This window comes from Nomascus leucogenys, chromosome 3, assembly GCF_006542625.1.
Source record: "Nomascus leucogenys isolate Asia chromosome 3, Asia_NLE_v1, whole genome shotgun sequence".
In the NCBI taxonomy this organism is placed as follows: Eukaryota; Metazoa; Chordata; class Mammalia; order Primates; family Hylobatidae; genus Nomascus; species Nomascus leucogenys.
The window spans coordinates 73,937,658-73,954,304 of NC_044383.1; the positions used below are offsets into that span (position 1 = coordinate 73,937,658).

Consider the following 16,647-nt stretch of genomic DNA (forward strand, 5'->3'; position numbering starts at 1 on the left):
TCGGGAGTTCGAGACCAGCCTGACCAACATAGAGAAACCCTGTCTCTACTAAAAATACAAAATTAGCTGGGCGTGATGGCACATGCCTGTAATCCCAGCTACTCAGGAGGCTGAGGCAGGAGAATTGCTTGAACCCGGGAGGCGGAGGCTGCACTGAGCCAACATCACACCATTGCACTCCAGCCTGGGCAACGAGCGAAACTCCATCTCAAAAAAAAAAAAAAAATTAAATTTATTCTGAACAGCAAGTCATCCCAGAATAGATAACTAGAATTCATTTGACATTTTAAAAGCCATTTTAATGGAAATTACATCCTACATACAGGTGTTATTCCAAGAAGTCTCATTCCATTGGCTAGGACAGAACGGACAGCTTTGAAAAGATGAAGTCTGGCCTACAAAATAAATCAAAGAATGATTTAAAATATTCAGTAACAGGAATGTATTCAATACATGAGAATGGTTTTAAAGGTTATTCTTTCTAGTTTAAAGCAGGAATATGTCCAAGTGCCCTAGAGTTACTATAGGCAAGAGAAGATAAATTCCTAGCACCCCTTACAATAAGACGTGTACATAAAGTGTCATGGAGTGGGAGTGACAGTATTATACAGTATGGCTTCAGATAAGGGGAACTTATCACTATAATATTTCATGTAGGAAAATGTGCTTCATAGTCAAGTATGTTGGGAAGTATATAAACATTGATTGTTACAGCCTAATGAGCTAAGGAAGTACACTACTACAGTTGAACAACAATGCTATTTTAGAAAAATTTACAAGACTGACTTAGTAATATTAGTCTCAGGAGCTAGGGATTATACAGAAAACATTCAACATAACGTACCCCAGCCACTTCAGGAGGACTATCTTTTATTTGTAGTGTTTTGTGTGCCACAGCTGCAAGATGACTGAAACAGGAAGAGAGAAATCACGATAGTACCAGCAGTAATTTTGTGTTGTAAGATATGAGCTTGATAACTAATCTTACTCCTTCAACTTAATAAAGCCCAGAACCATTAAAGGATGTATTCAAAATTGTAAAGTTGAAACTGGAATTCAAAACTCAAGCTTTAGATCTTGGCCCTATTCTACTACTAAGAGGTGGGCAATTCTTAAGATTATGATTTCGCAGGGCGCAGTGGCTCACGCCTGTAATCTCAGCACTTTGGGAGGCCGAGGCGGATGGATCACAAGGTCAGGAGATCGAGACCATCCTGGCTAACACGGTGAAACCCTGTCTCTATTAAAAATACAAAAATTAGCTGGGCATGGTGGCGGGCACCTGTAGTCCCAGCTACTTGGGAGGCTGAGGCAGGAGAATGGCATAAACCCAGGAGGCGGAGCTTGCAGTGAGCTGAGATCACGCCACTGCACTCCAGCCTGGGCGAGAGTGCGAGACTCTGTCTCAAAAAAAAAAAAAAAAAAATTATGATTTCATTGTTAATTTTACAAATATAAAGAATCCTTTTCTAATCATTTTTCCTCATTTAGGCAGCCTACAATCCAATGTATAACACAGCATGGCCTTTCCCTCTGTACAGTGAGGTGGGTAGACACTAGTTATCCACTCTCCACCCACACTGGCCACTCTTCTTTAAAGCATCTTTTTAAATTTAGATATGGCAGCAAGTATAACAATGTGCCGGAGAAATGATACTTAAGACATCAGTTTTAATGATAAAATGACATAAGACTTTGTATATTAGCTGGGCATGATGGTGCGTGCCTGTAATCCCAGCTACTAGGGAGGCTGAGGCAGCAGGATCGCTTGAATCCAGCAGGTGGAGGTTGCAGTGAGCCGAGATCACACTCCAGCCTGGACAACAGAGCGAGATGCCATCTCAAAAAAAAAAAAAAGAAAAAAAAAAAGAGTTTGTAGCTTCTTCACCTCTATATGTCTTAAGTGTCATTTAAAGGAAGAAAAAAATCCTTACATAAATCTAGAGAAGACAAGCTAAAAAGTATAATCAAGAAAACAGTCCTGATAAGTGTCTGATTTCAATAAATGTTGAGTAAAAGCAACATTTCCTTTATTAAATAGCTTTACAGAAGATACAGCTACTGCTATACAAGGGTGGACTCAATTTTGATTTCAAGCTGCTAAAATAGACACCATGAAATTGTCATTAAAGATTAGAAAAATTAAGTTTTCTAGCTTATTTTTCTGTGCCTCTGCTTAAAATCCCTGTATGGACCCCACCACCCCAAAAATAAGTTTAAATGCCTCAGTACATGGCAAACAGGTTTATACATGCTTCATTCACCAGCCCTCCCAGTACAGTGCTTATGGATCCTTTAAAATGTAGTATTACGTTCTTGCTTAACTCTGGGCTTTTTTTTTCTTCCCAGCCACACTCCTTCTGATTAATATCTCCTTTCCTCTGAGAAGCCCTCTCTGATCGCTCAAGGCTGGGCTGGTTGCCCTAACACCATCTCTTATGTTCACTCTAATGTAACACATGCACTGTGCTGTAACTGTGTAGTTGTCAGTTCCCATTCTCCAGTCTATAGTGACAGTACCTTGTATCACTGAATGAATGAAGGAACATTAACTGCTAATTTATATAGATGAAGCAATAATTCCTGTAACTAAAAGCACATCAAATTTTAGGCCAAGGAATTTGTTTATAGGAAACCTTTAGATGAAAGAAAGGTCTCAAATGCTATTAACACCTGAAAACAGGAAGATTATAAAGTACCTTAAAGTTAGAAGGTAACTGACGATATGCCTGGGTTGAAGGTCCTGAGATGATTTATAAAGCACCTCATCGAACCTAAAAGATGACAGGAACAGTGAACAGGAAAAGACTGTACACGTTACACTAAGACATTAGACATTAAAAGATTGTGAATATAAGGTTGACTCGACACGATTAAGAGTAGAAGGTATGGCCAGGCGCAGTGTCTCACATCTGTAATCCCAGCACTTTGGGAGACTGAGGTGGGTGGATCATGAGGTCAGGAGTTTGAGACCAGCCTGGCCAATATGATGAAACCCCATTCTCTACTAAAAATACAAAAATTAGCCAGGTGTGGTGGCACGTGCCTGTAGTCCCAGCTACCTGAGAGGCTGAGGCAGAAGAATCACTTGAACCTGGGAGGCGAAGGTTTCAGTGAGCCGAGATCCAGCCACTGTACTCTAGCCTGGGCAACACAGCGAGACTCTGTCTCAAAAAAAAAAAGAGTAGAAGGATATGAAAAAAGCGTGTGTACATCTGAAGGCAAAGGAACATTTTTCTTCCAAATTCTTTGATGTCAGGGACTTTCTAAATCATCTTGCTATTTCCTAGACCTAGTCCACAGCAAAAACTTAAATCATGGCTGGTGAATGTAAAAAGCCTCCAGCCATGTTTAAGAATATAAAATATAAATTAGCAAAGTCTACCCTCAATGCTAAGAAAACCTAGTTGGCTTATTTTTCCTTACATTCCCTATTGTACATGTGAGTAAATTTTTCTGATCCCAGGAAAGAACCACTGACTACTATATGGGAAAGAAAACCGCCTTGTTCATAACCATCCACATCCCTTCTAGAGACTAATCTCTGGCATGTTTGGCTTCACCAACAATGCCCGTCAGAGCTAAAATGTGTGGGTGTCTTGCCTAGCATGGGAGCATCAGATACATATATGTATTTGAGATTGTGAATCGAAACCAAGAGGCAAATGAATGACTTACGGTCTCTGGGAAGCTGCACAAAGGCAGGTATTTTCCTTCACTTGTCACAGAAGGCAAGAAGATGCTCTTTCTCAAACTAAAAGGTTATGCTTTTATAAGGCTTTATGTGAGCTACAGGCAGCTAGACATGTGCGCTATTCATCAGTGATAATATTCTGAAAACCCAAAGACTGTCCTCCTTGAGCACTGGCTTAATCTATGCCCTCTGTCCTCAAAATGCAAATAATCACTTTTTAAGGCATACCTTTGGGAAAAGTCTAGAGGCAGAAGGCAGCTAATAGACTGTTGACTCTACTGGGCAGCAAAAATGCTAATAGCCATTTTGATAAGCAGAAGCACACTTGATGATCCCTGGAAAACATCATACCTGAGAAGATGCTGAAGAATTGAAACAGACTGTGGCTCTTGTAAACAAGCAGTGTTGAAGTCATTCAGGTACCCACATCCAAAAGTCTCTTCCAAACTTATCAAAAGTTTAAAGTTAAAAACATCAAAAGATTAAAAAGTCATACAAGGGCACAGAGCTGCAAGTGATGAACATCACCTTATAATACACAATTTTGGTCTCCTTAATATAGCCCTAGATTTGATGCCAACACTGTTTAATCTGATAATTTTTCCTAAATCTATCTTTATCCATACACAATGGAGGTAACAGTATATTCTTCGACAGGGTTATTCTGAGGACTAAGATAATACACATAAATGTATTTCTAACATAGGTGCTCAATAAATTTTTTTTTCCTAAAAGAAGGTCTACTCTAGTCAGATCTGAATAGAAGATATTGGAAAAGCCCAGAAAACATGGCCTCTGGTCTTAGAATCACAGGACCTAGCCTAGGGAAGGACAATGCAGCACAAGGTTTCCCTGCAGCCTCTTCTCACCTGTGGAGGCGGGCGTGTGTGTACTGTAGGAAGACTCCTGTGTCCCCACGACTCTGGAAAACACGATCCCAGCTGAACTTGTAGTCAGATAAGAGTAAACCTTTGAAGTCCTAAAACGACAGAGGAAATCTTCACTGCTGGGATTTGCTCTAGTACCAAACAAAAGGGCCTTACAGATAGGAGTCTTAACAGACCTGAATAATGAGTGCTGCGAGCCCAACCCTCTCTGCAGTCTCTTGTGGGTTCTTGAGTTCTTTAGTTGCTGAAACAGACAAAGGCAGCTATCTTTAGTCTACATGACACTGCCAATCATGGATCCAAGTGAAGGTAACATCTGCCAAAAATGTATGCTGACAATCAAGAACAGATTCAGAATGAGTAATTCACTTTCCTAATTTAGGCTATTTTACCTTTGATAATGACATTTCCCCTGCCTACATTAAAGGGAAAGAAATCCAAATTTATTTATTCAAAAGATACTTGTAGGAAAAATAAATTCGGATTTCTGATTATATATATATATATGTGTATGTGTGTATATATATGTGTGTGTGTGTGTGTGTGTATATATATATATATATCTGATACTTAGTTTTCCAAGGGTGAAGTTTGTTAAAGTCATAAGGACTTGTGACTTGTATCCAAATTATAACATAGAAACTTCATGTAACCACCCAGACAACAGAATGACAATGCTCAAGCTGTTCATGAAAAGAGGACCAAGGTTACAGCAATTCAGATTATTGAAGAGACCAATTCCTGTGTAGCAAATATAAAAATTCTGGCACCTCTAATTAGTGAAAGGTATTTCTGACAAAGTTAGTGACACTTCAATGGAGGGACAGACATAATAAATCACACTGCCCAAAGTCCAGAATAACATAAAAGTGGCATGTAAGTTATGACTTTAATAAGAAAAAACTGAATTCACTCTTAATTGAAGCCATATTCTGTAGCATCCTTAATTGAATCTCATTTAAAACATCTTCCAGGAAAGTGACATCTCCTCTTCGAGTCTTCATTCCCTGTACTACTCCAAAGGGCACGTGCTGGCACCTACAAGAGTGAGCATCTAGTTAACTGAAAGCTAAACAAGAGCTGCTGCTGAAAGCATATAATACCTTTCAGAGAGTGGTTTGAACTTTAACCATCAGAGCAGAGTTTTTAAAAATTAATAAAACGAAATTGATGTGATTTGTATGCTACAAAGGACGTTAAGCACAGCTTCACTTTATAATTACCAGCAAGTGATTAAACTACTAGTTGTCTTTAGGAGAAAAAGGAGATGTGGATTAAGAATTTTGAAAACTAAGCCACTGAGAGCAGATAACTAATAAAAATACAGTTATTTAATGTTTATAAGGTGGAAATTATTATAACCAAGACGTAATATAAAAATCAAATCTACTTTTCCATACCAGTATCTTGAAACAAAGAATTGACATTTGAATGAAAAACTTTAACCACTAGGTACATTTTCAGGCTCAGCCGACCGTGCACAGACAATTAAGAACCATGCAGACATTACCTTTCCGCCCAGTCAAATCCCATGATCTTCAGCATTTGGAATACTTGCTGAAAATGCTTTTTTTGTCCTTTATCTGTCTTGGGAAGAACATATATATAAAATAAAAGAATTCTGACAAATTAATGTACAAAAATAGGTTGGACTTGAATCAAATTGAGATATTTGAGGTTTGACAGACTAAAGTTATTGTCAATTGATATGTTTTAACTAAACACAAAGAGGATGCCACAAGAACAGTGTCTAAGTGGAGTGCTCTACAAGGGAGGGAAATAAGAGCCATAGCACTGCCTTCCTTCCTTCCTTCCTCCCTTCCTCTCTCCCTTTCTTTCTTTCTTTCCTTCTTTCTCCTTCCTTCTTTTCTCTCCCCTCTCTCTCTCTCTCTGTCTCTCTCTTTCTTCTTTCCCTCTGTGGCCCAGGCTGCAATCTACTTGGCTCGCTGCTGCCCGCGCCGCAGACTGCCTGGGACTGCCGGTGCGCGCCACCGCTGCCTACTTTTTCTCCTTTGGCTGCAGGCGCGCGTTCGCCATGTTGGCCACGCTGGTCGCCAGCTCCTGACGCCGAGTGCTCTGCCCGCCTCAGCCTCCCGAGGTACTGGGACTGCAGACGGAGTCTCGCTCACCCGGTGCTCGGTGTTGCCCGGGCTGGAGTGCGGTGGTGTGGTCTGGGCTCGCGGCAGCCTCCGCCTCCCAGCCGCCTGCCTTGGCCTACCAGGGTGCTGGGATTGCAGCCCCTGCCCGGCCGCCGCCCCGTCTGGGAGGTGGGGAGCGTCTCTGCCCGGCCTCCCCATCTGGGAAGTGAGGAGCGCCTCTGCCCGGCCACCCATCGTCTGGGAGGTGAGGAGCGCCTCCGCCCGGCCACCCATCATCGTCTGGGAGGTGAGGAGCGCCTCTGCCCGGCCACCCATCGTCTGGGAAGTGAGGAGCGCTTCTGCCCGGCCACCCATCGTCTGGGAAGTGAGGAGCGCCTCTGCCCGGCCGCCCCGTCTGGGAAGTGAGGAGGCCTCTGCCCGGCCACCCATCATCTGGGAAGTGAGGAGCGCCTCTGCCCGGCCCCCCGTCTGGGAGGTGAGGAGCGCCTCTGCCCGGCCACCCATCGTCTGGGAAGGGAGGAGCGCCTCTGCCCGGCCACCCATCGTCTGGGAAGGGAGGAGCGCCTCTGCCCGGCCACCCATCGTCTGGGAGGTGAGGAGCGCCTCTGCCCGGCCACCCATCGTCTGGGAGGTGAGGAACGCTTCTGCCCGGCCACCCATCGTCTGGGAGGTGAGGAGCGCCTCTGCCCGGCCGCCCCGTCTGGGAAGAAGTGAGGAGCGCCTCTGCCCGGCCGCCCCGTCTGGGAAGTGAGGAGCGCCTCTGCCCGGCCGCCCCGTCCGGGAAGAAGTGAGGAGCGCCTTGCCCGGCCGCCCCGTCTGGGAAGTGAAGAGCGCCTCTGCCCAGCCGCCCCGTCCGGGAAGAAGTGAGGAGCGCCTCTGCCCTGCCGCCCCGTCCGGGAAGAAGGGACGAGCGCCTCTGCCCGGCCGCCCCGTCTGGGAAGTGAGGAGCGCCTCTGCCCGGCCACCCATCGTCTGGGAAGTGAGGAGCGCCTCTGCCCGGCCACCCATCGTCTGGGAAGGGAGGAGCGCCTCTGCCCGGCCACCCATCGTCTGGGAAGGGAGAGCGCCTCTGCCCGGCCACCCATCGTCTGGGAAGGAGGAGCGCCTCTGCCCGGCCGCCCCGTCTGGGAAGAAGTAAGGAGCGCCTCTGCCCGGCCGCCCCATCTGGGAAGTGAGGAGCGCCTCTGCCCGGGCGCCCCGTCCGGGAAGAAGTGAGGAGCGCCTGTGCCCGCCGCCCCGTCTGGGAAGAGGTGAGGGCGCCTCTGCCCGGCCACCCATCGTCTGGGAAGTGAGGAGCGCCTCTGCCCGGCCACCCACGTCTGGGAAGTGAGGAGCGCCTCTGCCCGGCCACCCATCGTCTGGGAAGTGAGGAGCGCCTCTGCCCGGCCCCCCGTCTGGGAAGTGAGGAGCGCCTCTGCCCGGCCGCCCCTCTGGGAGGTGAGGAGCGCCTCTGCCCGCCGCCCCGTCTGGGAAGTGAGGAGCGCCTCTGCCGGCCCCCGTCTGGGAAGTGAGGAGCGCCTCTGCCCGGCCGCCCCGTCTGGGAAGTGAGGAGCGCCTCTGCCCGGCCACCCCGTCTGGGAAGTGAGGAGCGCCTCTGCCCGGCCCCCATCGGGGAAGTGAGGAGCGCCTCTGCCCGGCCGCCCCGTCGGGAGAAGTGAGGAGCGCCTCTGCCCGGCGCCCCGTCCGGGAAGAAGCGAGGAGCGCCTCTGCCCGGCCGCCCCGTCCGGGAAGAGCGAGGAGCGCCTCTGCCGCCCCCCGTCCGGGAAGCGAGGAGCGCCTCTGCCCGGCCCCCCGTCCGGGGGAAGCGAGGAGCGCCTCTGCCCGGCCGCCCCGTCCGGGAAGAAGCGAGGAGCGCCTCTGCCCGGCCGCCCCGTCCGGGGGGAAGCGAGGAGCGCCTCTGCCCGGCCGCCCCGTCCGGGAAGAAGTGAGGAGCGCCTCTGCCTGGCCGCCCCATCTGGGAAATGAGGAGAGCCTCTGCCCGGCCACCCATCTCTGGGAAGTGAGTAGCGCCTCGGCCCGGCCACTCCGTCTGGGAAGTGAGGAGCGCCTCTGCCCAGCCGCCCCGTCTGGGAAGTGAGGAGCGCCTCTGCCCGGCCACCCATCGTCTGGGAAGTGAGGAGCGCCTCTGCCCGGCCACCTATCGTCTGGGAAGAAGTGAGGAGCGTCTCTGCCTGGCCGCCCCGTCTGGGAAGTGAGGAGCGCCTCTGCCCGGCTGCCCGGTGTCTGGGAAGAAGTGAGGAGCGCCTCTGCCCGGCCGCTCCATCTAGGAGGTCTACCACGGAGGCCAGAAGCAATGTGGGGGCTGGACGTGGTGGCTCACACCTGTGGTCCCGGCACTCTGGGGGGCGAGGCGGGTTGATCACTTCGGGCTAGGAGTTCGAGACCAGTCTGGCCAACTTGGCGAAACATGAAAAATACAACAGACAAACCAACCAACCAACTCAGTGACAACAAAACAGGTCTACCCTGGAGTCATACTCTAATTTTTTCTATTTTCCTCCCTTTCTGATCCTTTATCCCACTTTCTTTTTCTTCCTCTTCCTTCTCCCTCTTCTTTGTCAAATAGAGGATTGAGTTATTATCACTGATCCATATAAAGTCCCTCTCTCATTTATTTTAACTCCCACCCCCCATTTCTATTCCCCGACTTCCCATGTGTAACCTTCCTAATATGTTTGATATGCATCTTTTTGTTTGTATTTTTAGAAAATGTTTATTGTTTTTGTGTGCAAAAAAAATTAATAAAAAAAAAAAAAAAGAGCCATAGCACTCCACCGAGTCAGTAGGAAATGTGAGCTTCAATCTTCTGAGTATTCTACTTAAATTTCTGCCCTCCCAGCTATTATGACCCTGGTCTCTGAGACCAAAGCTAAACTCTAAATAAATATTTGATGGTAACTTTCTTCTAAGTGGAAAGGAAGGTTTCACATGATAAGGAAAGGGGAAAAGATACTAGAATACCACTCAGCAATAAAAGGAACCAACTACTGACACACAGGACACCTGGATAGTTCTCCAGGGCATTCATTATACTGAGTGAAAAAAGCCAATTTCAAAGGTTACATATTGTATAATTCCATTTATACAACATTCTTAGAGTGACAAAATTGGCTGAAGAACAGAGCACTGGCTGCCAGGGGTTAGGATTGGGTGAAGGTGTGATTATTAAGTGGCTGACCACGAGGGAGTCTGTTTTGTGATGGAACACTTCTATATTCTGAATGTGGTGATGGTTACATGAATCTATACACGTGATAAAGTCTCATAAAACCATACCCACACAAACATCTACAGGAGAGTACATGTAAAAGCTGGCGAAATTTCAATAAGGTCTCTATCAATGTTAATTTCCTGATATTGATTAAAGTACTATCAATCTATGGTTATGTACTATCTTTGGGGGGAATCACTGTACTATTTTAAAACTTCTTAAATTACTTCAAATAAAAGTTATTACTTTCAAATAAAAGTTATTTAAAACAACTGTTGAGCCCAAATCAGAATTGAAAAATAAAAAACAAAAAAACTTGGCATTATAGTGACCTGTATATATTAATTTCACATAACCATTTTACTGATTCAGGTAATTTTTTCTTGCTATGAAGCAATGTAAACTTTTTCATTTGTAAGTGTTTAAACTTTTAGAAGTTGCCCACTTTAAACATACTTAATGTTGACTTCTCTCTGTAGTTTTCCATAGTTTTTCAACATGGCATCTAATTTCTAACTCTGTAGTATTCATGAGTTAGAGATCGTAACTTTTTGTTCTGATTACTTACCACATATATCATTGTATCAAAATTATACTTGTCCATTCGATCTATAGCAGCTGCAAGATCTCTGAAACAAAGTGGCCATAAACCAAGAGTTACTAAGCAGATCTGGGTAATAATTGGTCTTACCTATTTAATAGCAATGAGCATTTTCTAATTAAGAACTTAAATTATCCCACAGCCTGAGGAATTCCATCTACACTTAGATAATCCAAATATCATGTTTTGATGTAAAATGATAAAAATAGGTTTGGGAAAAACAACAATAAAAACACTGGGAAAAGCAAAACCTAAAATAAATATAAATAAATAAAATTAATATATAAAAGTTCTACAACAAGTAGTAATAACAACTAAAATAGCTCTGGGTGAAGTGTCTTGTAGATAAATGTTTTATGATTAAGTCTCTACTAAAAAGAATCACCTGCTACTTCTCTGCAATATATTCTCTTAATGAACATATTTAAAATATAGATGATGTAGTAAACAGGTATTGTCTAGATACTCTATTAGTATTACTAAGGACTTTCAAAGTCTTGGGTCATTCAGGGGAAATACCTTCTAATGCATTTAAAAGACCATAAAGTCGGCCAGGTGCAGCGGCTCACGCCTGTAATCCTGGCACTTTGGGAGGCTGAGGCGGGCGGTTCACGATGTCAGGAGTTTGAGACCAGCCTGACAAACATGGTGAAACCCCGTCTCTACTAAAAATACAAAAATTAGCTGGGAGTGGTGGCGCACGCCTGTAATCCCAGCTATTCAGGAGGCTGAGGCAGGAGAATCGCTTGAACCTAGGAGGCAGAGTTTACAGTGAGCCGAGATCGTACCACTGCACTCCAGACTGAGCGACACAGCAAGATTCCATCTCAAAAAAAAAGACCATAAAGTCTTTTGACAGAATTTCTCTTTTATCTCTGATTAGATACAAATATCTAGTTTGCATATGAAATAATGAAAAACCATAAAATTTCATAAACCGAAATTTCAAGGATTATGAAATATTAAAGTTTAAAATTAGAGCTATTTTTGATTATATATGATACTAAAAAGATTGAAAAAATTCCTCCATCTTTTGAAATGTTAGGGATCATCAAAATGTCATTAGTACCTATCTCATGATCCTGACATTACACAGAGCATGCATTCTCAATGGAGGCAAAAACTGGCTAATTTTTGTGTTTTTAGTAGAAATGGGGTATCATCATGTTGGCCAGGCTGGTTTCGAAATCCTGGCCTCAGGTGATCTACCCTCCTCGTCCTCCCAAAGTGCTGAGAATACAGGCAAGAGCCACTGCATATTTTTTGTTGAGATGGGTCTCATTATATTGCCCAGGCTGGTTTCACACTTCTGGCCTCAAGTGATCCTCTTGCTTTGGCTTCCCAAAGTTCTAAGATTACAGGAGTGAGCCACTACAGCTGGCCAACAAAAAATCTTATTCTTCATGCATAAACCACAGATATGCATATAATATATACAGAGATACAGAATATCTGTGGGATAAAATTTCATGAGGATTGGCAATTAGGAAAAATATGGCTGAAAAGCTTGCTTGGAGGGATTATAATTTTAAAAATGTTGAGAAACACTTGTATAGCAGATTATCACAAAAATGATGTCACAAATAGACACCTGTTATATTTTTTTGGTTTGAGACAAGGACAAAACAAACGAAAACTTTTTGATTCAATGAAAAAACAAAAAAGAATAAGAAAAATTTCTAGGTTGAGTTTGTAGAAACAGAATTTCAAAGCCAGAAGAAGTGCCAGGTCATTTAGTCCAGATCTCTCATTTCACAAAGTAGAGAATCATGGCCCAGAGAGTTAAATGACAGTCCCAGGTCTCAAGCCTCACACTCTGCTCTTTTCAGTATTCTCCTGCAGTTTTGCCTGCTATAACAACTTTCATTTATATCCCCCACATAAAGGTATTTTATAAGAAACCCACTAGAAGGCAGAAGCAACTGACATTAAAGCAAAGTGAAAAATCAAACATTTCAATAAGTGGCAAAAAGACAATTATTTTCAAAGAAAAAGAGAAAGTACAGGTGGTAAGGTAAATACACAGAAAAGTCTACATCTAATGACAGCCTGAAAAAAACACCAAATCATGATAGTTGTAGAGACTTCATGTCATAGGGCCCCTTTTCTGACAGGATGTTTCTTTTTCCAAAGAAAAATACAGGCGTTGAAAAACTGACACCTAATGATAACCCAAAAAAAACACCAAACCGGGATAGTTACAGAGCCTCTGTTCTCAACGGATACTTCTTATAACCACTGTGCAATGGTTTACTTATTTAATCTATCTAGCAATAATTAGTTGATACAAAAAACTTTTCTAATATATGTATTTGCTTATCTAGAAAAATAATGTACCTCTTAGATATATAAGCTCTTCTCACTTCCTAATCCCAATTGCATAGAATTGGTAAAGAGAAATGTCGAAAAGTAATAGAAGGTAAGAGATGAATTTCCTAAGGGGAACTTAAAAGACTTCATTGGTTGCTTAAAGTTGTTTGGAACAAATTATGGTAGTTAATATAAAACAACAAAGTATCATGACTTTATGTTACAAAAGTGATTTGTGACCTAATAGAAAATTCTGGTCTGGGAGACACTTTTGCCAGCAGTGCTTCTCTTTCCTATTAGCTTTGTCCCAGAAATAAGGGTGCTTGATAAACCCACCTCTTACTGATGAACACAGATTGGCCCTTCCACAAAGGTCAGTCAGAGAGATGGATGGAAATAAAAATGTGACACGGCTGCTTTCTCCCTCAGCCTGCTTTACCAAATCCCAACGAGGTCTGGTATTTATGTGCATGTAAGATGTTCTTTACAGCATAAGGAAACCCGAGCTAATATGGTCATCTTTTAGTATACATTTCCTGCCAACGTGCCATTGTAAAATACTTTTAGTTGATTATGAAGTACTTTAGTTTTACAGTTTACAGAATAATGTCATTAGCTGTGGAGTCCGATAATGCATAATTAATTGTAAATAGTGTTTCATCTGAAAGCAACAGATTTAGAACAAAATGTTGACCCTCACAGAGGCTACAAACCTGGTTGCATAGAGAGAAGTCCCATCACTTCGCATTACAGTACAAATTGAGGAGGGGTCGCCATTCCCAGAGAGATCTACTACAGCCGTTCCTTTTCTAGAAATGCAAAAAGGTAACTGAAGCAACATAATAAATTCAGACCGTTAAAATTTTAATATCTAAAACATTAGCAAACCAGAAGCTATTTTTATTACCCACATTGCAATGAGCAGTGCCAATTCAAGCTTTAATCAACAATGGAAAAAAACAAGAATATGACCAAGAATCTCTTATGAATGGGTATGATGTAATTAATATTTGGTTATCTTAGCTTTTAAATCTGTAGCTCCAGATAAGGTACTCAGAGATAAAATCTTTAATATACTCAGTTGAAAAATGAGATGCAGCTGCATCGTAACTATGAAATGTCACACATTCTCCTTCTAATTCACAGTATTATAACATTCAATATCGGGATAATTTTTAACATGCCACAAAGTACCCAAGTATTAAAACTACAGATTTTTGTCTTTCCTGTATGACCAAAATTTGGAATCTGTATATGACAATCTAAAAATTTTCCTTAAGGACATTACTGAGGATGCTATTAACTATGTTTCACATCTTCCTTATAAATATGACAGGAGAAAGTTTGCTTTGGTACTATGAAAAGTGACATGTCTCTTAAGCAATTGGTTTGCCTCTACATTATAGAGGTCTGGGCTTCTTTCACTGCTATTTCTCTGTTTAGCTGACAGGAAGCTAAAAGCTAAATTAGAAAACAATTAGGCAAGAAACAAAAATAAAAGGCATCCAAATTGGAAAAGAAGTTACATTGTCTCTGCAGGCAACATAATCTTTTTTTCTCAATATGATCTTATAAATAGAAAACTCTGAATATGATCTTATAAATAGAAAACCCTGAAGATTCCGCCAAAAAACTGTTAGAACTAATAAATGAATTTCGTAAAGTTGCAGTATAGAAAATCAACATATGAAAATCAGTAGCCTTTTTTCTTTTTTGAGACAGAGTCTCACTTTGTTGCCCAGGCTGGAGTGGTGCAGTGGCACAATCTCAGGTCATTGCAACCTCCGCCTCCTGGGTTCAAGCAATTCTCCTGCTTCAGCCTCTCAAGTAGCTGGAATTAGGCGTGCGCCACCACGTCCAGCTAATTTTTGTGTTTTTAGTAGAGATGGGTTTTCACTATGTTAGCCGGGCTGGTCTCGAACTCCTGACCTCATGTGATCTGCCCCCCTTGGCCTCCCAAAGTGCTGGGATTACAGGCATGAGCCACCGCGCCCAGCCAAATATCAGTAGCATTTCTATACACAACAACAAACTATCTGAAAAAGAAATAAAAAAAAAATCCCATTTATAATAACATCAACAAAATTAAAATAGGAATAAATTTAACCAAGGAGGTAAAATATCTGTACACTGAAAACTATATAACACTGATGAAAGAAATCAAAACACAGATAAATGGAAAGATATCCTGTATTAATGGATTGGAAAAATCAATATTTTAAAAATGTCCACACTACCAAAAGCAATCTACAGATTCAATGCAATCCCTATCAAAATTCCAATGACATTTTTCAGAGAAATAGAAAAATCAATCATAAAATGCATATGGAACCACAAAAAAAACCCAAATACCCAAAGCAATATTGAGCAAAAAGAATAAAGCTGGGCTAGCTGTGGTGGCTCACGTCTATAATCCCAGCACTTTGGGGGGCCAAGGCAGGTGGATCACTTGAAGCCAAGAGTTCAAGACCAGCCTGGGCAACATGGTGAAACTCCATCTCTACTAAGAAATACAAAAATTAGCTGGGTGTGGTGGCACATGCCTGTAATCCCAGCTACTTGGGAGGCTAAGGCAGGAGAATAGCTTGAACCTGGAGGTGGAGGTTGCAGTGAGCCAAGAAAGCACCAATGCACTACGGCCTGGATGACAAAGCCAGAACCTGTCTTAAAAAAAAAAAAAACAAAGCTAGAGGCATCACACTACCTAATCCCAACATCTACTACAAACTATAGTAATCAAAACAGCATCATACTAGACAAAAACATAGAGACCAATGGAATAGAATAGAGAGCCTAGATACAAATTCACACATTTATGGTCAACTGATTTTTTTTGTTTGTTTTTGAGATGAAATTTTGCTCTTATTGCCCAGGCTGGAGTGCAATGGCTCAATCTTGGCTCACCACAACCTCTGCCTCCCGGGTTCAAGTGATTCTCCTGCCTGAGCCTCCCAAGTAGCTGGGATTACAGGCATGCCCCACCACACCCAGCTAATTTTTGTATTTTTAGTAGAGATGGGGTTTCTCCATGTTGGTCAGGCTGGTCTCGGACTCCCAACCTTAGGTGATCCGCCCGCCTCAGCATCCCAAAGTGCTGGGATTACAGGTGTGAGCCACCGTGCCCAGCCAGGTCGACTAATTTTTGACAAAGGTGCCAAAATAACACAACAAGAAAGGGACAGTCTCGGCCAGGTGCGGTGGCTCACGCCTGTAATCCTAGCACTTTGGGAGGCCAAGGCGGGTAGATCAGGAGGTCAGGAGATTGAGACCATCCTGGCCAACATGGTGAAACCCCGTCTCTACTGAAAATACAAAAATTAGCTGGGTATGGTGGTGTGCACTTGTAATCCCAGCTACTTGGGAGGCTGAGGCAGGAGAATCGCTTGAACGTGGGAGGCAGAGGTTGCACTGAGCCAAGATCACACCACAGCACTCCAGCCTGGTGATAGAGTGAGACCCCGTCTCAAAAAAATAAAAAGAAAAGGACAATCTCTTCACTAAATGACACTGAGAAAACTGCATATCCATATGCAGAAGAATAAAACTAGATCCCTATCTCTCACCATGTACAAAAGTCAACTCAAAGTGGATTAAAGACAAATCTAAGACCTGAGCTGTAAAACTATTAGAGGAAAACACTGAAGTCTTAGCAAAGATTTTTTGGAGCTAGTCCTCAAAGCATAGGCAACAAAAGCAAAAATACACCGATGGGATTGCATAAAACTAAAAAAACTTCTGCACAGCAAAGAAAACAATCAACAGAGTGAAGAGACAACCTAGAAGATGAAAGAAAATATGTGGAAAACATGTATCTGGTAAGAGGTTAATGTGAAAATATATAAGGA

General features: G+C 43.2%; 1 protein-coding gene across 5 annotated transcripts in view; it reads right to left on the bottom strand.

Moving 5' to 3' along the window:
* Positions 1–273: 273 nt before the first annotated feature.
* RARS2 (arginyl-tRNA synthetase 2, mitochondrial) overlaps positions 274–16,647 on the bottom strand; it is an 81,064-nt gene continuing 64,690 nt past the window's right edge. For all 5 annotated transcript variants that reach the window (XM_030809461.1, XM_030809460.1, XM_030809458.1 and 2 more), the window contains 10 exons: positions 13,516–13,611; positions 10,460–10,520; positions 6,092–6,168; positions 5,495–5,619; positions 4,758–4,825; positions 4,564–4,673; positions 4,046–4,141; positions 2,700–2,774; positions 845–908; positions 274–395 (listed from right to left, as the gene is read on the bottom strand). In XM_030809461.1, coding sequence (XP_030665321.1) covers positions 309–395; positions 845–908; positions 2,700–2,774; positions 4,046–4,141; positions 4,564–4,673; positions 4,758–4,825; positions 5,495–5,619; positions 6,092–6,168; positions 10,460–10,520; positions 13,516–13,611 — 859 coding nt within the window. In that variant the 3' untranslated portion in view covers positions 274–308. The remainder of the gene's footprint in view (positions 396–844; positions 909–2,699; positions 2,775–4,045; positions 4,142–4,563; positions 4,674–4,757; positions 4,826–5,494; positions 5,620–6,091; positions 6,169–10,459; positions 10,521–13,515; positions 13,612–16,647) is intronic.